At 40.7% G+C, this 22,443-nt stretch overlaps 1 protein-coding gene across 1 annotated transcript in view; it reads left to right on the top strand.

The window, feature by feature from the left end:
* LOC101603659 (vomeronasal type-1 receptor 4-like) overlaps nt 1-22,443 on the top strand; it is a 57,835-nt gene that overhangs the window by 936 nt on the left and 34,456 nt on the right. Inside the window, exon 2 of the mRNA XM_004671542.2 lies at nt 1,218-1,243. Within this exon, the coding sequence (XP_004671599.2) occupies nt 1,218-1,243 (26 nt within the window). The remainder of the gene's footprint in view (nt 1-1,217; nt 1,244-22,443) is intronic.

The raw sequence follows: 22,443 nt of genomic DNA, 5'->3' as shown, positions 1-22,443 counted from the left end.
ATATTTTTCACAGTTTACAATTATTCACTCAATCTCATAACACCCAAATAAAAACACATGAACAAAGCACCTTTTATTTCTAGTGATAGCCTCAGTAAATGCTAGAAGGTCTTGAGGTGGTCAAATGTGCAGCCTACATGAGGTAAGCACACCCTGGATGGGCCACTTAACCTTCTTTCATTCTTCTTTCCAAATGTTGTTAAACAAAATGTTAAAACTCTCCAAAAACTCCACAAGGAGCTGCTTGACTGCTACAGGCCTGAGGACCCCACCACCTGGTTCTCTAACCCTTTAGTTACTTGGCTTCTCCTTAGCCCCCTCCTTGCTACAAGAGCCCTATTGCTTGTATCCCCACCTCATCAAATTTTTCAGATAACAAATAACTTATATTGTAAGGTTGCTACTAATCAGGTACTCAGCTGCTATCAGCAGAGGCTGGCATTCTAGGTGGTAAAAACAAAAAACAGTTCCACTTTTTGCTTTCAGCCTGACTCATATCATGGCATTCTTGCAGTTTTGCACATTTTAAAGTCCTGTTGATGAAATTACAACTACAACTGCAAGGCACTTTGCTACCACGGTTCTCTTGGAAACACAGGCTTTTGCCTCAGGAAACCTTGCTAAGTTCACAACTGTTACAGAAGCATCACTTCAGCAAAATCTTCTCAAATGCTCTGCCTGCAGGTGATTCTGAGAAACGTGTGTCTGGTGACTCTAAGTCTCACAGCAGTCTTCAACAAAGTCTCAGCAATGGAAGAGCCCCCCCCCCCATAGCCACTTAGCAGAAAAATATTTGTGATTCATTATGTGTGATCTTGTGATTTGTAGGTATTGTGATTTCTTCTCATGCAAGGGTTGTGATGGGTCTGCCTGTGAAACTTATGGTTAGTAGAACTGGAAGGCATGCATATATATACACACATGGCTATGATTGATGGAATTACAGTATAAATGCAAGCATGCTGTGTTCTTTTTGTGTCTATAAACAGACTGTTTTTCACTCTTTTTGTGTTAATTTAGGACCGAAATTCTCTCCTGTGTCCTTCCCTCTGTCTTCAGATGTTGCTATTTTATATCCAATAAATGTTTCTCCCAAATGACCTCTACGAGCTCATGGTCTTTAAAATCAGTGAAGAAAATGGGCTGTTTGCACCAAGAATAGAAAAGGCCCTGAGCTTCATGCCTCAAAACTAGCAGTGACAACAGTGGTAAGGAAGCACTTGATGTGTCCCAAAAAGAGACAGTAGGCAGAAACAGCAGATGATGCCATTGGGAACAAGAGACTGCAAAGAGGTGAGATTGCAGACAGTAGTCATTAGAATAATTTAAGATTGTTGCCAAGGGTTACAACTCAAGGTTCTTTCCTCCAAAACCCATTGTTGTGCACTAATTTCTCCAGTTATGTCTCACATGCTAAAGTTTCCTTAAATAGTGCACAACTGGAGTGCTTGCTATAAAATATGTGTTCATGTAACATTTTCACACCAACATGCTATAAAAACATTTAAAATAATTTAAGCTCTGCCATACATTGCTAACCTCTCCTTCTGGGCAACAGTGTAGGACTGGCAAAGTTACCAGAAACTGTAAAACCTTTGTTGTCATGTCACTTCCTGACCACCACATGCACACGTGCTCAGCTGGCCTAGGAAGTACTCAAATGCCTGCATATTTGTGGGTCCCTTGATCCTCGGGACCACAGTTCCCCGAAAGTGTCCAGGCAGCCATGGAGAGCAAGGTGGTGCACACAATGAAAGAACCACTTTTGGGAGGCACTTTCTGTGAGTAGCTCAGTTTACTCAATAGGGAAATGGGTTTATAAACAGTTGAGAGTGAGAAGAGGGTCCTAAGGGGATTGGTGGGTTCACAGGCTGCTAGCTGACGCTTAGGGACATTCATTCCAACATGTAGGGAGAGAGTCAGGTGCAGATTGTAGGGACAGTCAGGTGATCTACATAGTGGTAGAAAGAGGGTCACCGGGGGATGGGCCATGTGAAGGCTGCTAGCTGATAAGGAGCTTCCTATGCAATTGGCCAAAGGTCATAGGGCTATGAGCAAAGCCTAAGAGTTCAGGTGTGCTGGGCTTGGAGAGGGTGTGGCCTCCTGTAGCCCAGGGGTCCTTAGCCATGCCTGGGATCTCAGGTTGGTTTCCTGAAATCTCCAACCTGTGCCTGGCAGTGCCCAACAACTCCCCCTTTGTTTATATAATGGGGAAGTGCTATCCTGAGTGAGTTCTTCACAATTTACCACAGGTCCAGATAGAGTTAGGCAGTGCACAAGGACATGATTAGTAGCAACCTTACAATATAAGTTATTTGTTATCTGAAAAATTTGATGAGGTGGGGATACAAGCAATAGGGCTCTTGTAGCAAGGAGGGGGCTAAGGAGAAGCCAAGTAACTAAAGGGTTAGAGAACCAGGTGGTGGGGTCCTCAGGCCTGTAGCAGTCAAGCAGCTCCTTGTGGAGTTTTTGGAGAGTTTTAACATTTTGTTTAACAACATTTGGTTCACTAACAACAACAACAACAAAAAAAAAAAACAACATTCTTTATCCAAGACCACATATGTCCCTCCATGTTTAGCAGTAATGAAGTCTAAGGCTAGACAGTCTTGAGGTACCACATCCACAAGAGAGTTCAATTGTCTCTGGAGAGGTTCAAGGCTATTGGTCACTGGAGGAATCTGGAGACAACGTCATGCTGAAGCCCACCAATAGAGGGATGAAAGCTCTCTTGCTTGATGCAAATGGAATTTGTAGGCCACTCTTTTTCTCATAGAGATACACCTGTGAAACAATCAAGACTGCAGAACAAAAAGAGGGAGAGGAAACATTTATGCATGGGGTGGTTACCCCTTTGCATCAAAGGAGAGCTGGGGTCTTGACACAAGTGGTCCTGGAAATATTGAGGAGACACTCAGCACTGGTTGGCTTGGAGCTGGATAGGCAGAGGGGCACACCTGGACTGACATAAAAGAGGCCTGTCCTTTGCAGAGCCAAGGACACAGTGCACACATGGAAAAGCAGTTCTTTGGAACTGGGAAAGAGATAAGAGACACTTTCCTGCTCCTTTTACCTTCAGGAGTCCAGGCACCCAAACTCTACTCCCCTTAATTTCTCCCTCTCATAAGAAGACACTCTGCTATTAGGGGGACAAAGGAGGAAGATGTCAGATTGTTTACTAGTTCCTGATGGATGGGGAATGAAGTTGTGGCAGTTAGAGAGTCTCTTCCAGAGGGGGGAACTATTCTAATGGACCCCAGAAGTGTATTGATGAAGTGCAGGAAGATAGTCTTGGGAGAGAACATTGGGGAGAAAAAATAAAAGTAAGGAGTTAATGAAAAGTGTGCACAATTGGCTTTGGCTTTGAAAACACCTTTGATTGGTTCAGATACCTGTGTGGGTACCAATTTCCCAGAGAACATTGGAAACAGAACCACAGAGCTTGAAATTATTTCTCTCAGGTGAGGAGCATTGTTTGAGCATGAGGCTGAACCCTAAGGTAGGGAATATGTCTTGAGATTTAATTTTGTTATAACAACTGGACTTAAGATGCCAGTAATGAGACAGTTACTTTACATACAATAGAGAAGAATCTGGTCTTTCTTTATTTATCCAAAGCAGCTAAGCTCTAATAATAACCCTTGACAAATCTGTTTTGAAAGAAAAAATAAAACACCATTTGACAACCAATGATTTTAGCTTAATCTTGATAACCATTGATTTTATATACCATAGAAATTTTTATTAGCATAAAACAATTTTATTTTTTACCTATGACTTAAATTTGATAAACCTTAAGCAAGTTATCCCAACATATTTAGTCTGAAAATCAGTTTTTTGTTCCTTAAGGTTTGTAAACAGTTGAAAAATCTTTAACTTTAGGCATAGTGTTTAGGTATAGCCTGAAAATTCTTTCCTACACACGCACATCTTTTTCCACATACTTTAACATTCTGATCTAAGTACCACTCAAGAAGCATTTTTAATGAGCATTCAGCATTGAAAAATTCCTTCTCAGTGTTTTCAGTCAACTCATCTCACCCCATAATTAATCATATTTCTTATAAGACTATTAAGAGAAACTACACCAAATTGATTAATCTTATTACTCACTGACAAGCAAGTGTCTAGATTAAAAACAAGTTTATGCCATTAATACCTTTAACACACTTGGAAATTATTTCATTAGGAGTAATTAAAGCAAACTTTGTTTTTGTCTTGAGGCAGGCTAGCCTAGAACTCAGGTCAGTTGCCTCTACCTTTTAGGTGACAGGACATTACAATCTTTTAAAAATACTGGCAAATTATAAGTCACCACCTCAGAGAGAATCTTGTTGTTTTCAATAATTCTCTGTGTAAGTTGAAGTTGACCTAGAACATAAACTCAGTAATTATATTTATTATATCATATAACAAAGTATGACATTGTTTATATAAAATTTCAGCTCACCATAGGCTTCAATTAAACGTGACCTTTTTTTGAGCTCTCATAAACCTTTGGATCAGCCCCACCCTGCTCCCAGGCACTCACCTACAGTCAGGCCTGGTAGGCAAAGAGGCAGTAGCTGAGACACTGCAGGGCTGCTTGCTGGCCTGGACGGCACATGGTCTTTGGGAGTGGAATGGGAGCCGTCTGAGCCTGGCTTCATGAAGAGGAAAGAAGGGAGAGGGCCTCCAGGACTGCTGGGGGGTGCCAAGAGGCAGAGACATTGCACCTGAGCTGGCTGAGGTGCCATTGTTTTGGCACACATGAGCCAGCTGCCAGACCCAAGCCACTTTGGAGTGCTTGCACAGCTGGCTTGCAGTTTCATCACTGCCCTAGTGGACAAACTTGAAAGAAGATGAAAAGGGAGTGAGGGGAAATTTCCTTCCTGAACTTTTCATTTCCTAGTCAGATGAGCTATGCAGTTTCATGTTTCTGGGTCACATGGCTCCCCAGAAATCAATCATCCAGGGAGTGACCGGGAGGACTTCCTCTAAGTCTATGGAGCTAGCTTCTCTCTGGGAGAGTTTAATTCCCCTGTTAGGAAAGCCCTTAATCTATGAATCTGTGATTCCTTTTGTCGGGATATTGCTCATGATAGAAAAAGATTGGGAATGCCAAGATCAGAGGGCAATGTTCCTGAGTGCTGAATAGCACCACAGGCGATCCCCCAGTGGTCTGGACATAAGTCTGTCTGCAAGTTTAAGAGACTGGCAACCTGCCCTACAGGCTTTTAAGAGGTCAATGTGTTACCAGATTTTGGTGTTAGAGAGACGTAGATAAAAGGTCTTTGCCAAATCAATGGGCTGTCAGGGTCCAGGCAGAGGACGGACGGCCTGAAATCCCCCAAACAATAATCGCCTGTCTGGGAGAGCACACACTTACATTGGTGCATCTCAGAGGGTCCCTGTTCAGGTGCCAGCCGTGGGTCCCTGGATCCTCAGGGCCGCAGTTCCCTGAAGGTGTCCAGATAACCATGGAAAGCAAGGTCGTGCATGCAACAACAAAAACAAAAAACATTTTTGGGAGGCAGGCTCTGTGAACAGTTCAGTTTATATAATAGGGAAATGGGCTTATAAGCAGTTACAAGTAGGAAGAGGGTCCTACAAGGACTGGTGGGTTCAAAGTTTGCTAGCCAATGCCTAGGGAATGCTCATTCCAGTACATAGGGGGAGAGCCAGGTGATCCACACAATGGTGGGAAGAGAATCACAGGGGCATGGGCTGTGTGAAGGCTGCTGGAGGATAAGGAGCTTCCTAAGCATCTGGCCAAAGGTCACAGGGCTATGAGCAAAGCCTCAGTTCAACTGTGCTGGGCTTGGAGAGGGAATGGCCTCCTTATCCATGCCTGGCAGCTCAGGCCCATCTCCTGAAGAATCCAACCTGTGCCTGGAAGTGCTCAACACACACTGAGTAAATGCACCAGTCCAGTCTCCAGATGCTGCACAAGGAATCCTGATGCACCAATTAAAAGTTCCAAAAATATCTTAGCACAGATTTACAAAACCCCTGCTTTGCTGATGCTGCTCATGGCTTTGAAAAGTCATACATGCTTTAGCACAATAACCAACTGTTTGACAAAACAGAAAAAAAAACATGGATGAGTATAAAATTGCAATATATGGGCCAATAATCTTCACTTTCATCATCCCTTCACTACTATCGCCTCAACTTCATCGTCATCATTCTGTAGTGACTTTGTGCACTCAGGCTTTAAAAATGTCCTTCCAACCAAACACTTATCCACCCACCAGAGCACAAAGGCATGCTAGGCATACAACCCCTCACATTTTTAATCTAGGTGAGCCTATGACTGAGCAGTGCCTGTGGTACTTTTAAGTATGAACACGGCTTGTTGTGCCTTGGTGGGGTCTCCATCATAAATTACAGTAGGAGGCTGATAAGAAATGTCAGTCCTGAAGCTAGTGCAGCACCAGACCACAGACTGGATAGTACACTTTGTCAGGATTGTGGTGTCAATGGCAGATGCAAACATTGGTGGTCTCTGCTACAGTAAGGTGCACAGAGTATGGTTTCTCAGGAAAGATGGCAGGGAATATGTGGCCAAAGTAAAGTGGATGTGAGAAAATGCATGGAGTCAAATGCACATGGGGGACATCTGTGGTGTGTGAAGAGTACATGGGACAGTTTAAGAGCACAAGACACCATAGTATGCAGTGAAATTGAGAAAATCACATTTGTAATCAGGAGAATGAGAAGCGAGTACTCATGAGAAGAAAGGAAATAATGGGTGACAATGGGCTGAGGTGGAATAGAAGAAGGGTCTAAAAGGCCAGGATAGTTATTGAGCTCATGCTATCAAAGAATGCAGATGGTATGAAGTGTTAAATTTTCAAGGATTCTTTCCTTTGTTACTGTGGATGGACTCCTAGAGCCTTGCCTATATAAGCACTTGCTCTACCACTGAGCTACATTACAACTGAAGATTATGTTGATGGAGAGACACAGCATATTGACAATTAAATAGAATAAATGCAGAAGTCTTTGAGACTGGCCACTCAAAACGTTATCAGCCATTTGGCCATGCTGTTTGTAATGGACGATGGCTTGGTAAGGCTAGCTGACTGCATACTGTCAGATTGCTCAGGGTCACTTTCAAGGGACTAATCTCAGTATAGTCACAAGTTCCAACACGCTGTATCTGTTCCTGTGGCCTGGGACTGGCCCTTAGGAAGTTTTGGAAGCCAAGAAGTGATCACATGGTATGGGGTTAATCTACTGCTCCACCAGAGGAATTCATGCCTGGAACTGAAAACCAAGTGAAAGCCTATGGCTGGGAGTAGCATAAGCCCTAGAGGAAAACTACTGTTGCATATTTTTAGCTAAATGAAAATATTATGACAAGGAAATTGCCCACTAAACATTTATGTTTATGCACTTATGCTAGCGCTGTTTTGAAATCTCTTTTTTTCAGATGTTGTTGATTACTGGGGAGACATAAAACTGGTCAAACTGCTCAGGAACGGCAGCTGAGGGCTTAGCACTAAAAGGTATATCTCTACTACACCCTCTAGGGTCAGAAACCACTATGGAATAGGTGAAAGACTTATCATAAATGCCAATGATTGTGTGGACTGTGATTGTACACTGTTTTTTTAGAAACAGGGTCATTGAATTCATAACCACTGAGAAGATGGCATTACCTGGGAAAGAACTGCATGATATTATATAGAACAGCATGCCATGTATAATGGGGAGTGCAGCAAATACAACGAAATAGGACAGATAATAGATGGAAATAAGAGTATTTTAAGTGGAGAGGAAATGGTACAGGGAACAAGGAGGGTCAGCAGAGGAAATTATATAAAATTTTAATAAATTGTTAAATCATAAGATGATAAAAGAAAAACTGTGAAGTAAAAGGAAATCATTCCTGTGATAGCAACATGAGATGAAGGCTCTGGAACACTGCCACCTTTAGCAGATGGCCCGAGTTCTAGGATGAGGGAAGGGATCAAGTGAAGACACTGGTGGAGGATGGCTGGTCTGCAGGTTTGAGAGGGTGGATCACAGGGAATGAGGATACAGTAGGAGATGAGGGCAGAGCTGTTATGAGAAAGCAGTTCAGTAATGCTGTGGCCTTCTGTCATATTTGTCCCATATCACAAAAGATTTGGACACTATAGTTTTTTAATTTATTTTAAGTGAGCATTCAATTTCAGTTTTTACTTTATTATATGGATTAAAACAGTTAAAGACAAAACAATACTGTGGTGATTTGAATTCAGGTGTCCTCCATAAACCTAGATGTTATGAATGTTAGAATCCCAGCTGATGGAGATTTGGGAATTAGTGCCTCTTGGAGGCAGTGTATTGTCGGGTGGGCTTATGGGTGTTATAGCCAGTGTCCCCTTGCCAGTGTTTGGCACACTCTCCTGTTGCTATTTTCCACTTTATGTTGGCCAGGGGGTGATGTCTACCCTCTACTCAGCCCATCATTTTCCCCTGCCATCATGGAAATTTCCCTTGAGTCTGTAAGCCAAAATAAACTTTTATTACTGAAAGCTGCTCTTAGATGGGTGATTTCTGCCAGCAATGCAAACCTGACTGCAACAAAACCCCATAAATTTTAAATGAATGATGTGGGGAAGTACTGAGATTTTTAGATCTTCTTGATGTAATTTAGAGTCTAAAAAGTCAGGTTTGTATGTTCAAATGTGGAGATGGTGATTAGATTTGCCAACAGAGACGCCCAGGAGCTAGCTTGATACAGGGCTCGAGAGCTCATGCAGCAATTTCTGTATGTAGTAAAGAGAGACATGTAGGTATTTTTATTTTAAAAATATGTATTTATTTAAGAGAGAGAGGAAAGAGAGAGAGGGAGGATGAGCATGCCAGGACCTCCAGCCACTGCAAATGAACAGCAGGTGCAGGTGCCCCTTTGTTCAGCTGCATTATGTGAGTACTGGGGAATCAAACCTGGGCCCTTAGGCTTCACAGGCAAGTGTCTTTACCACTAAGCTATCTCTCTAGCCCTAAGACACATAGATATTTTTAAAGCCACAGGTGAAGCAGATATTTTAGGTCAGTGGTACAGGAGGGAAAATCTCCAGGACATTACAAAGTTCACTCCACATTCAGAAATACCAAAACAGGATTTATTAAAACTTGTGTAATTTAAAATGTGTAACATCTAGTACAATAAAAATGTGATGTAGATACAGCATTGTTTAAATAATGACAAGAAAAATGTATATCTTCAATACAGTGGCTACCATCCCCCATAGCTCCTTCTCCCATTTCCCTATCCCCCTTTACCACCATACCATCCCAGTCCTGTAGTCCCTCTTCATCATTCATACCTCATCTGCCCTACTGCCTCTTGCTTTAAAGACTCTTCAACACATTTTATTGGGTCTCTTTCTATTTTGCTGCATTATTGCCTCCCTTTACACCCATTTAACGAGGTATATATATATGGATATATATACCTCTGGGTATCTTCACAGAGCATATATTTTCTTCAGTTCCATCCATTTGCATGAATATTTGATAATTTAAATGTGGGTTTTTTTTGAAGTAGGGTCTCTAGGCCAGGGTGACCTGGAACTTATGCTGTAATTCCAATTTATAGTGATTCTCCTACCTCTACTTCCTGAGTGCTTGGATTAAAGACATTTGACACCATACAGAGTATAGAGTCCTTTGGCTAGATTCCCAGTTAAGGGAAGTGTGGCTCATATGGTTCTGTTTTTTTTTTTTTTTTTTTTTTAATTTTTAGAGTCTCTTCACAATTATGGAATGTAAAGAATAAAATTTCCCAGTTCAACATAATGATGTAAACTTTTTATTTATGAGGGCTCTTTAAACCTCTTTCCTCATGAATTTCTCTTATCCTCTTGCATCAGTCTTGTTAATCTTATCAATATGTTGTCAATAAAAAGTTACAATTGGTCTGGGCATGGTGGCACATACCTTTAATCCCAGCACTTGGGAGGCAGAGGTAGGAGGATCACCATGAGTTCAAGGCCTCCTTGAGACTACATAGTGAATTCCAGGTTAGTGTGAGCTAGAGTGAGACCCTACCTCAGGGAAAAAAAAAAATGTTAAAACTGGCTTAATGCTTAGGCTCTTGCCAGCAAAGCATAAGAATGCACGTTTGAATCCCAGGGTCACATGTGGCCAGATACACAGTGAGGCAATTGTGCCACAACGGAGCACACGTGTCTGGAGTTCATTCACAGTGCCTGAAAGGCTCAGGTATGCCCATTCTCTCTCCCTCCCCCCCCCCCCCGTCTCAAACTCAAAAATAAAATTGTAAAATTTAGAAAATAATCCAATAAAAGTATAAAAGTAAAGTTCTTTCTTTGAATCATGGTTCTCTGGTAAGTTTTTCTTTCTTTCTTTCACTTAAAAAAAAGGTTTTAATAAAACTGACTCAAAAAAATTAAAATGATAAATTGTTTTGGACTAAGTTGAGCCGTTTTCCATAAGACATTAGGTGCAAGTTACCAGTTGGGAAATTTAAATTATTGATTATCAAACAGTTCTTAGTTCAAAACTATGAAAGAGGGAGAAAGAAAGAGAGAAAGGGGAGGCTTGTGAATTTTTTTTTTCATTTTTTATTATTAGATATGGACATATTTTGTATGTAAACATCACATATTGGTACCATCCTTTCCCTCCTCCCTGCCCCTTTTCTGAAAAGGTCTTCCTTATTGGGGATGCAGGTCAACCTCATGGGGATTGTGAGTCATGCACTATGGGAACAGCCGTCACTCATGGGGGAGAGGCAATGTCTCTGTGCAAAATGTCCCAACTTGTGGCTCTAACACTCTTTCTGCCCCCTCTTCTGCAAAGTTCCCTGAGCCATGCTGGGAGCAACTAAGTCTACTTCAGTGATGGGAACAGAGCAGCATCTAGATCTCTGGCTTGGTAGGTTTTGAGTGTCCCCAGTATCTTTCTCCACCACCCTTGTGCTGATACCCTGATACCAGCTTAATTATGATGGCAGGATTCTTGCTCATTTCCTTAATTCCTCTGTGGTTTCAGCTGTGGCCTGGGTGGAGTTTCCTGGATTGTATATCTCCTCATGTCCAGTTCCCATCTGAAAAAGAGAAGCAGTTTCTCCATTGGAGAGTGAAGTCAATGCCAGTTGAATGGAATAACTATTATTAATTTAGAGAGAAGAAAGGGGTTTAGATACTTTTATACTCTAAGATTAATGGAACTTGACAATAGAAAGCATAATCATTATCTGGATATGATTCTGGCTTGTTTTCCCAGTTTCAAATATGGTTTTCCTTCTACTGAGCAGATCTGTTAGCCAATCTAAGAGAAGCTGGTTACCCACCATGGCTGTGTGCCACTATTGCACTTGTGTGAGCATCACATCAAGTTGTTTGCTTCTGAGTCACTTAGACGTTGAGTTGCTTGGACAGATGTTGGCCACTTTCTCCTCATAGCTATTGTAGCACCTTACAGCACTAGACAGGATAATTATCTGGGGACTGGATCTCCTCCAGGTTCCAACCAGGCCTTTCCACAGTCTGTGCTGACAGAATTTGGTGTCTTCAGAAATAGAGTCTTACCATTAACCTCTGGTGGGTAATAAAGTGTTCTGACAGAAATCTGTCTTGTTTGTTTTGGGAGATCTAGTAGGTCTCTCTGATCAAAAGCTCATTATGGATGTAGACCACATCCTGGTACAGGGAATTACAGGCCAGTGCCAAGGGAAAAGAATAAAGGAAACTCCAGAGAAGAAAGAGAAACAGGAGAAATTTGATGTTAGGTTTCATCTCATACTCTTCGATCCAGGTGCTCCTTATAAGGTCTGCTTGAGGGCTCTACCATTTAGTCTTATTTCCAGGATATAGGATTCTGTGGTACCAGGCCAATTTGGGTTCATATTATGTGTCCCCCCCCCAGCCCTTCCCCTTCACCAAAGCCCTACCATCTCTGTTGTCCAAGCCTCAAGATGCTATTCAGTTATGTCAGCAACTTGGTCTGATCCAGGTTGGGAACTTCAGATGAGTGAGATCATGTGATGATAGACTTTCTGTGATTGTGTGAGTTCACTTAAAATGATTGGTTCCAAGTTCAACAGTTTTCTGTAAATTTAAATATGTTGTATTTCCTTTCTGCTGAGTAGAATTCCATTGTGTAGATATACCACACATTGGTTATCCATTCATTCAATGATGAGCATCAGGGTTGATTCCAGCTTTTAGCTATTATGAATTGAGCAGCTATAAACATGGTGGAGCAAATATTTCTGAACTGACATGTGGAGCATGTAGGGTAAATGCCCACTAAAGGAATAACAGGGCCTGTTAGTTACTCTACATTCATCCTTTTCAGTAGTCTCCAAACTGATTTCCACAGTGGTTGTACCAGCTTACATTACCACGAACAGTGAATGAGGGTTCCTATTTCTCCGTAGCCTCGCCAACATTTGTTTTCATTTGATTTTTTAATGTTTGCTATCCTTGCTGGGGTAAGGTGGAATCTCATAATTGTTTTAATTTGCATTTCCTTAGTGGTTAGGGATGTGAACATTTTATTAAGTGTGTGTTTTCCATTTATAATTCTTCCTCTGAGAACTGTCCCACTATTGGAGTGCATTGTTTGATTTTTATTGTTTAGGGTGTTTTTTGTTTTTTTGGACTTCTTTATAGAGTCTAGATCTTAGGCTTCTGTCAGTGGTATAGCTGGCAAAGATTGTCTCCCATTCAGTGGGTAATCTATTGGCTCTGCTTATGGTATGTTTGTCTATGCAAAAGCTTCTTTAGCTTAATGAGATCCCATTGCTTGAGTGCTTGTTTAATTTCCTGGGCTACTGGGGTTTTGTTCAGGAAGACTTTTCTATGTCCTATATCATGGAGAGTGCCTCCTATTTTTCTTCCAGTAGTTGAAGAGTTTCAGGATTTATAGTGAGGTCTTTAATCCATTTGGACTTGGTTTTTGTGTATGGTGAAATGAGTGGGTCTAATCTCTTTTTCTACATACAGTCATCCTATTTGTCCAACACCATTTGTTGAAGATGCTGATTTTTCTCCAGTCTACATTATTGGCACCTTTGTCAAAGATCAAGCATCTGTAGACCCTAATGTCTGGGTCTTTAATTCTGTTCCATTGGTCTATGCTTCTGTTTTTATTCCAGTACCATGCTGTTTTTGTCACTATGGCTTTGTAACATAGCTTTAGGTCAGGTATGGTGATATCCCCAGTTATTTCTTTTGCTGAGGATAATGTTTGGATAGCCAAGGCCTTCTGCCATTGCTTATGAATTTTGAGATTATGTTTTCAGTCTCACTGAATAATGATGTTGGAATTTTTATCGGTATAGCATTGAACCTGTATATTGCTTTTGTTAGAATTTTCATTTTTATAATATTAATTCCAACTATCCAGGTACATGGGATGTCATTCCATCCTAAGTCCTCCTCTATTTTTTTCTTGAGAGTTTTAATGTTTTCATTATATAGTTCCTTCACATCCTTGTCAGTGTTATTGCAAGGTTTTTATTTATTTATTTTGTTGCTGTTGAAAATGGGACAGCATCACTGTTCTTTTTCTCGGTATATTTGTACTTTAACTATAGAAAAGCTACTGATTTTTGTGCATTGACTTGTGTCTGCCACTTTGGTGAAGGCTTAATCACCTTTAGAAGATTTTGGATGGAGACTTTTGGGTAACTTATATATGGGATCATGTCATCTGCAAATAGGGCTAACTTTACTTCTTACTTTCCAGTTTGAATTCCTTTTATTTCTTTCTTCTGTCTTATTGCTTTGACTAGTACTGCTAGTACTATGTTGAAGAGCAGTGGTGAGAGTGGGCAGTCCTGTCTTGTTCCAGATTTTATGGGAACTCCTTGAGTTTTTCCCCATTAAGATTTATTTGGGATCTAGGAGCCTTATATATAGCCTATATTATTGTGTTGAGATATAAAGCCTCCATGCCTCTTCTTTCCAGTGTTATGATAATGAAGTGGTGTTGTGTTTTGTCAAAGGCCTTGTCTGCATCACTTGAGATGATCATGTGGTTCTTATGGGTCAGTTTATTTATGTGGTATATTACATTGACAAATTTCTGTATGTTAAGCCACCCCTGCATCCCTGGGATGAATCCTACTTTATCAAGGTGGATAATGCAAGGTTTGGAAGGATTTTGTTCAGGATCTTTGCATCTAAGTTCATTAGGGATGTAGGCCTATAATTTTCTTTCTTTGTTGCATCTCTGTCTGGTTTTGGTATTAGGGTGATGCTCCTTCATAAATGGAGTCAAGGAGGATTCCCTGGTCTCCAATTATGTGGAATAGTTTGAAATAATTGGTTTCAGTTCTTCTATTAAGGTTTGATGGAATTCAGCTGAGAAACCATCTAATCCTGGATTTTTCTTTTTGGGGAGGCTTTTGATTACCTTTTCAATCTCCATTGATGTGGTAGGTTTGTTTAGGAGATTAATCTGCTCTAAGTTTAGTTTCGGTATGTGGAATGTGTCTAGGAATTTATCCATTTCTTCTAAATTATTTAATTTTGTGGAGTAGAGATTTTGGAAGTATGCCCTGATGATTCTTCCAAATTCACTGATGTCTGTAGTGATCTCTCCCTTTTAATTGCTTTTTTTTGTTGTTAATTTGAGACTTCTCTTTTTTTGCTTGATCACTTTGGACAGGGGTTTGTCAATCTTGTTTATTTTTTCAAAGAACCACATATTTGTTGCATTGATTCCTTCACTACACAGAATGCCTGATTTTCAAGCACATGGGTACCTTACAGATGTTAATGGTCATATATATTTCAAGGTGTCTTCGAGACTGTGGCAGCTCTTAATTTTGATAACGTTGTCAAGAATTTTAAGTAACTTCTTTTAATGCTTACAGATCAGTCCAGTTAGGTCCACTGTCATCATGTTCATATGATTGCATCCAGGTAGCTTAATAAGCTCAAGAATTTCAGACAAGTAGGCCTTTAAAAGGATCCCAATGTAGGGCTGGAGAGATGGCTTAGCGGTTAAGCGCTTGCCTGTGAAGCCTAAGGACCCCGGTTCGAGGCTCGGTTCCCCAGGTCCCACGTTAGCCAGATGCACAAGGGGGCGCACGCATCTGGAGTTCGTTTGCAGAGGCTGGAAGCCCTGGCGCGCCCATTCTCTCTCTCTCCCTCTATCTGTCTTTCTCTCTGTGTCTGTCGCTCTCAAATAAATAAATAAATAAAAATTTTAAAAAAAAAGGATCCCAATGTAATGGGTTTTCAATTTCCCTATTTTGTATGATTTAAATCTTAATTAGTGATATTTCCCCTATGTATATGATTGCCATTGTGGCACCAAAATACCATAAAATACATTCTTGTGGGGTTCATGCTTGGACTCATTATGGGTAGTGGGGTTCCATGAAGCTTCATTATTACAGACAATAGCTGCATGACAAGCAATGACCTTTCTTCAAACTCATATTTCTCTTGTTCACTGAAGGGTTAATAGCCTTTCCTGAAAATTAAATTTAACTAAAGAGTTAATAACTACTCCTAAAGCTCCTGGGAAATAAAGAAGCAACAGGAGGCATTTGATCTCATTAAATTTGGCACCTTTGATGTACTGATGTACTCCCCATAGCCTAGATGGCCTTGAAGGACCAGAGACCATCTGAGTATTCTCCTTTAGACATTCCTGGTTGAAGAAGCCTATTCTGGACAAGGAAACAAATATCTACAAGTTCCATATCTACTGCAGCTGGTACAGTCTGCTTTTCTTAGTATCCTCTTTATAAACTCACACCCTAGCCTGGCTCAGGGTTTCAGCTTTCATCCTGTGGGAAGGCTACTGCACTTTGCTGTTTTCTCTAAATAAATTGTTTGTAGAGATCAAGTCTGGTGTTCTCTTTTACTTTTCTCTAACACTTTCCTTACATTTCTAGTGCCATGTCTTGGATCGGAGGCCTCCAGGGATTTCAGGCCATGCCCTGCCTTTCTCTCTCCTCTCTATCTTCCTGCCAATATTTCATCCCCTCAGGGAATGAAAGATCACTGGCTTTAACAATATTTACACCCCTTCTTCCTCATATTTCCCTGAGCCATGTTGGGTTCGTTTTAGATCTACTTCAGTGATGAAGTCTTAGGAGCCTCTGTGTCTCTGGATATCTGGTTTGGTAGGAGTTGAGTGTCTCTGTATCTATCTCCTTTACCATGTGCTGGTCCAAGGTTCACCAAGAAAGCAGCACTCTTGCTTATTTCCCCAATTACTCTATGGTTTCAGCTGGGGCCCTGGCGAGGTGTGATGGGCTGATTCTTTCCTCAGGTTCTTCATCCATCTAAAAAAGAGAAGCAAATTCTCCAACAGAGAGTTAAGTCAGCACCAGATAAATGGGATAACTATGGAATTATACTCAGAAAAAGAAAAAATGATACAATTAAATCTGTGGAAAAACGAATGGACTTGGAACAGATCATACAAAGCAAACTCACACAATCACAGAAAGTCAATTGCCACATGTTATCACTCAGCTGCCATTCCTAACCAGGATCAGCTCTAGTTGATGAAATAGGCAATTCGAGGCCCCGACAAGAGGGTTAGAAAGACTTGGGAAAGAGAAAGGGGAAAGTGAGGGAAGAACACAGAACTAAACCCAAAATGAACTGGTACCATAGAAACCTTTATCCCTGAAGATAGACTAAGTGATTGAACCCTTAACAGCATGGAGGGAGCACCTGAAAAGAATGGCCCTGGAGAGGGTGAGATGAAGCCTAACCTTTAAAAAAATTGTCTCTGGCCTGTAACTGCCAGTACCAGAATGTGGCTACCCACAATGAGCTGTTGATCAGAGAGACCTATGAGGTCCCCCAAACAAGATAGGCTTTTGTCAAAGCACTTGATTACCCCACTGAGGTAAAAGGCAAGACCCTATTTCCCAAGACACTATACGATGTTGGCACAGAACCTGGAGTGACCTGGCTGGAATCTGAAATGGAGTGGTCCCCAGACAGTTAGCTTGTTTAGTGCTGGAGGAAAGTGGCCAACAATGGTCCAAGCAACCAGGGGCCCAAACTACTTAGAAGCAAACACCCTGACAAGATGTACACATCAGCACAATACTGGCACACAGTCTTGGTGGGTAACCAATAGTTTCCTGATTGGTTAAGCAATCCATTTAGTAGAAAGGAACCCATATCTGGAACTGGGAACCAGTTCCTATGGAGACAAAGACTATGCTCTTCAATGTCAAGCTTCCAGTAGTCTTTGGCTAAAAGAGGCCTCCATTCGTCAAATTCTCCCTAAATGAATAAGGCTTATGCCATTTAACCTGTGATGACTTTACTCTCCTTTAGAGAATCTGTTTTTTTTTTCCAGAAGGTAGTAAGACCCAAGGAGATAAACTACCCATCTCACTTCAGCTAAGCCCCCGGTGAAACCAGCGAGGAACTGGGGTGATGAACAAGAATGCATGTCCCATGGTGAGCATGACAATCAGCACCATGGTGAAGGAGAGAGTTACTGAAGATATTCAACACCTACCAAAGTAGGGATCCTGAGATGCCTAAGTGCTCATCACTGAAGGAGAATTAAAAGACATCCTAGCTGGAGAGATGGCTTAACTGTTAAGGCATTTACCTGCAAAGCCAAAGGACCTCAGTTCAATTCCCCAGAACACATGTAAGCCAGATGCACAAGGTGGTGCATGCATCTGGAGTTCCTTTGCAGTGGCTGGAGGCCCTGGTGCACCCATTCTCTCTCTTCCTCTCTCTGCCTCTCTCCCCCAAACAAATAAAAATAAAGTTGTTTTTAAAAAGACATCCAACATGGCTCAGGGAATTTTGTGTAAGGCGGGGTGCAAAGATTGTAATAGCCACTGGTCCGAATATCATGCCCAGAGACATTGCCTTCCCCCAACAACTGTCTGCTCCTCCCACAAAGCATAATCCACAACTCCATTGAGGAGGGCTCCCAACCAATGGGGGCAGAAATGAGGGAAAGGATAGTACCAACTTATGATGTATCCATTCCATAATAAATAAATAAATAAATTAAAAATACCTTTCTATGTTTGTGCATGCTTGGGTGTGTGTCTATGTGGAGGCAATGTTTATATGTATATGGGCACATGTTAGGATTCAGATTCAGCATGTGTATAGATGTGTGGGGATGCCAGATGTTAATGCTAATGCCTTTTCAAACATTTATCTACCTTACTTTTTTCAATGAGACAAGGTCTCTCACTCAACACAGAACTAACTCACTGATTGGCTAGATTTGAAGGACAGTTATCTAAAAGATTCCCAAATGTCAGCCTACCCAGTTTTGGGATAAAAGACACATCACATGTCATGAGACCCATCTTTTATGTAGGTAATGACAATTGAACTTGGGTTTGTATTTATGCTCAGCAAACACTTTACCAAGTAATATATCTCTCTAGAATCACTATTTTTCCTAAGGCTCCTTGAGCTACAGTATTCACACACAAAAAAAATTTCTGAGCGGGACATACAGAGAAACACTAAGAGAATATTCTATTTAAGTCATCAGACATGTTAGTGAACATTCTCTGGGAATGTGTCTTTGAGGGTCTAGGTAATTCCTGCATGCTGCTTCAAAGTACTAATTTTCTACAGATCCCCTGCTTGCAAAGAGGTTGCTTTCAAGGTGCTTCAAAGAAGTAGAAATAGGACGACTGAGGCTGCCCCAGACTTACTGGAAGGTTGGGCTTAAACCTATGCCATGACAGAATAGGACAGTGTATTGTATATGGAACACATCACAGTTCTATTTTGTATAGTTCCAGTTACTTGTATTAAAGATTAAAATATTAAAGATTAAAGATTAGAGATAAAATTTTAAGCAGACGTGGTGGCACACATCACTAATCTCAGCACTTGGGAGGCAGAGGCAGGAGGATCACTGTGAGTTCGAGGCCACCCTGAGACTACATAGTGAACTCCAGTTTAGCCTGAGGTAGAATGAGATCTTACCTCAACCTTCCCCCCCCAGTGAAAATTTGAGACAATAAATGGTTTTCTTATCATGTTTATTTTGGCATAACATTATAATTCTATTTTTATTAGTGTTAGCTTCTTATAAGAATAATTTATAAACATCATCATATGTATATATGATTAGAAAAAAACTATACTCTATGTAGGTATCTGTACCAGCCATGGTTTCAGACATCCATTAGAGTCTTGGAACATGTTTTTCCTTGATGAGGAGGGTCTGTAGAATTATTCCATCACTGTCCAATGTTACCTACTCCTTCCCTGCGGAGGCAACCTTGATTTCATTACTCTTCTCTGGGTCACTTATTTTTCCTATTATCCTCTCATGATGTAAATGACATTATTCTGAAAAACTTTTCCACAACAAAAGGCAGCTACTAGCTTGGTCTTGAGTCAGCAGATGAAGATCTTTTACCATATAATCATATACGTGACATGCTATTTTTTCTCAGGATTTTGAGTCACTAACCAAGGATCTTAGAGTCAAAGCTCCCAGGGGGGTTATCCTTGAAAATATCACAATCATCTTGTTTGTTAAAACAACTTAATTCTTCAGGGATGCCATCAGTTTCTTTCATAAACAGAGCTTTGTCCAAAGTCCTAAGCTTACTGTGATTTAAATAGTGGTAAATCCACCTTTTTGAGAGAATAGTTAAAAATCTTACTGCTTATCCTGTTTTAAATCATCCATTTTTGCTTCATCCACTACCTGTGGAACCATGAGGAAATCAATAAGTTACAGAAAATGGCTAAGAAACCACTCACACACTTGGCTTTAAGGAAGACAATTGCTTTATTTCCTTTAACATGAAACACTTATGCTTTCCATTATAGAATTTGACACAGTCTCTGTAGAAGATGTAAACATACATGAGCTATTTTGAGACAATTATCTCTTATCAATACTATCACTCATTCCTTTACTGTTCTGACTCCTAGAAATTTTTTCCGATGAATATACCACTTGGATATACAATGTAAAGATGTTGATGTTGAACAGATGATACATATTCCATTTATCTCCACTCAACAAAATTATTTAGGTACTGCCAAGAGTCTACCATTTATCAATGAGAGAACAACCTACTTTATTTAACTCCTCTGTCCTAATATTGACACCACATTCCATATGACAATAAAACTACTTGCTACGATTTACCTTAGAATGATAAATGGTTATCTCAATAAGTAAGTGTTGTATGATTATGAAGGAAGTGAGTGACTAGAGAATTACATACTGTGTGTGTGTGTCCATGCAGGCACACACAATTTAAATACTTATAAGACGGTGTGGAGTTATGTTTTTATAAAGGCAAAGCAGAACCTGGGTATAGTGGAGTCACTACTCATAATAAAGGGATGGAAAGCAGAAAAAGATATAGAAACAAATTGTGTAGTCATCATCATGTAATAACTTGGATTTTTCAAAAGAGCAATACAGCCATGTAAAATTGAAGAGAGAGTATCAAAAGCTACAAAGGTGGACACCAGGACCAGGATGCTCTGTGTGGCTCAAGTTTCTGGGCATCTTCTGACAGAAAGATTAGTGTTGTAGAGGTGTTCAACCTGCTTCTTGTGCCTGCACAGAATGAAAAACGTGGACACTGGACCAGATGATGAGCAAAGAAAACAGAATTTCAGGGACTACCACTAATACTACATATAATAATTCATTGACTTCATCATGACCTGAAATAGAGCAGTATTCAAAATCTCTTTCCCTTGTCATGTTTTTGTTATTCCATTTGATATATGCATAAAAAGGGAAAATTAAATTTTCCACCATGGACAGTGCCCAGCAGTGGGAAATGAAGACGTGAATGTACCTGGGAGCTTTGACTTCAAGATCTGTCCAACAGAAGACCCTGGGGCTGATGGTGATGGCTTGGAAGATAATCAGTAAACAGATGAAGCTGATGGACACACTTCTGCCCACTCTGTGAACATAAAAAAGAAATCTGCAGCTCAGATTACTGAATAGCTGTTTCATTCCAAAAACTACCATTGTATGAGGCACTCCTTTAGAGAGAATGATCAAAAAGTTAGCTATAATCAGGTGTTTGTGAATCAAACATGTGGGCTTTAGTGTGCAGTCTTTGTAGTAAAGGACTAGATAGTAGGAAAGAAGAGATAAATTCCAACTGTAGACTGCAATAGGAATGTGATTCCCATTACAAAATCTTTGTAGTTCATTCTTTCATTCACTATACTTTCCTTCTAATTATAGTAGTAAACAATTATTTGAAAAAAATGAGTCCACAAACATTTGTAAAGCACCCCACTGTGATGCCCATGTGTACTCATGTTAGTTGCTTGGTGTGAGGAGCAGGACTTGGAACTGAAGGACAGTTACCAGGTGGGAGTCAATTGCTTTATCAATCACACTATTTGGCACATCACACCTGCCAACTGTCCTAATGACATTCCAAGTTAACCACCACTCACAGAGCTCTGCCCTTTGGTTTCTGCCTTCACTGGGCCTCAGCAGGTCATAGTGCTCCTCCTCTTCACTCCTTTGCAGTGGCTACATGGATAGTATCCACTTATCTCAGTCCAGGAGTTCAGAGTAGGATTTGGAGAGCTCCCAAGATAGTCTCACCAAAGACAAAGCGTGCAGTTCCTGACCTACATACTCATGGTGATGACAAGAGCAGCCAGGTTGCAAGGGCACCTCTCTCATTGATGGTCCATCACAGGAAGTTCAAGATCAAAGTCTTGTGGAGTAAGCCATTGGTCATGCATCACTGGTTTACCAGGTCTCCATTCCAAAGGCTTCGGGGGCTGTTTTTATCCCCAGTTTGGATGGTTTGTTTGCCCATGGTAAGGGACACTTGTGATGGTTGGGAACAATGGCAGCATCAGGCATGGGTGTGTCTGTCTGTATTTGTGTTTCCCAGCATGTTCTAATGTCATCACATCTTGTCTGCAGTGCAGACATGTTTCTGTGTTTACATCTTTATGCATTACTCATTGAGTGGTGTGGCCTTGTTTATGTCATGTGTCATACATGGTGCCATTCACACTGCAAGTGATAGAGCCCTGTTTACTTTGTCACACATTGTGCCACCTGCTGGTGCTGTTGAGTCAGGAGACTGGCTTGAGCTCAGGAGTTCATGGCAAACCTGTGCAACACAGGAAGAAGTCAAGGTATCCTTTAAAAAAATAAATAATTTCAGTGAATCTGTGATAATCACTGACATACATGTATTGATGGGGGAAAATTCTGTGTATTGAATTGAGATCTAAGCATTAAAATGAGACAATGTTATCCTGGGAGGTACAATGAAAAGTAAGAACAAAAAGAAAGAAAGCATACTTCAGCATTTCAAGTAAAAACCAATATTTTATCATCACATTACTTTAAAAAAAAAACACTATTTTAGTCATTGCCCATAACATAGTATAAATATCTTTGGCATGGAATTCGTCCCTTTCTCTTGTCTCTCTTGGTACTGGATATGTTCTGAAACCACATAGCTTTTCCAGACATGAGCATCTACTTGAAACT

This window comes from Jaculus jaculus, chromosome 14 (assembly GCF_020740685.1).
Source record: "Jaculus jaculus isolate mJacJac1 chromosome 14, mJacJac1.mat.Y.cur, whole genome shotgun sequence".
In the NCBI taxonomy this organism is placed as follows: domain Eukaryota; kingdom Metazoa; phylum Chordata; class Mammalia; order Rodentia; family Dipodidae; genus Jaculus; species Jaculus jaculus.
The sequence above is the reverse complement of the archived record's forward strand: the minus strand, read 5'-3'. Positions and strand labels throughout refer to the sequence as shown.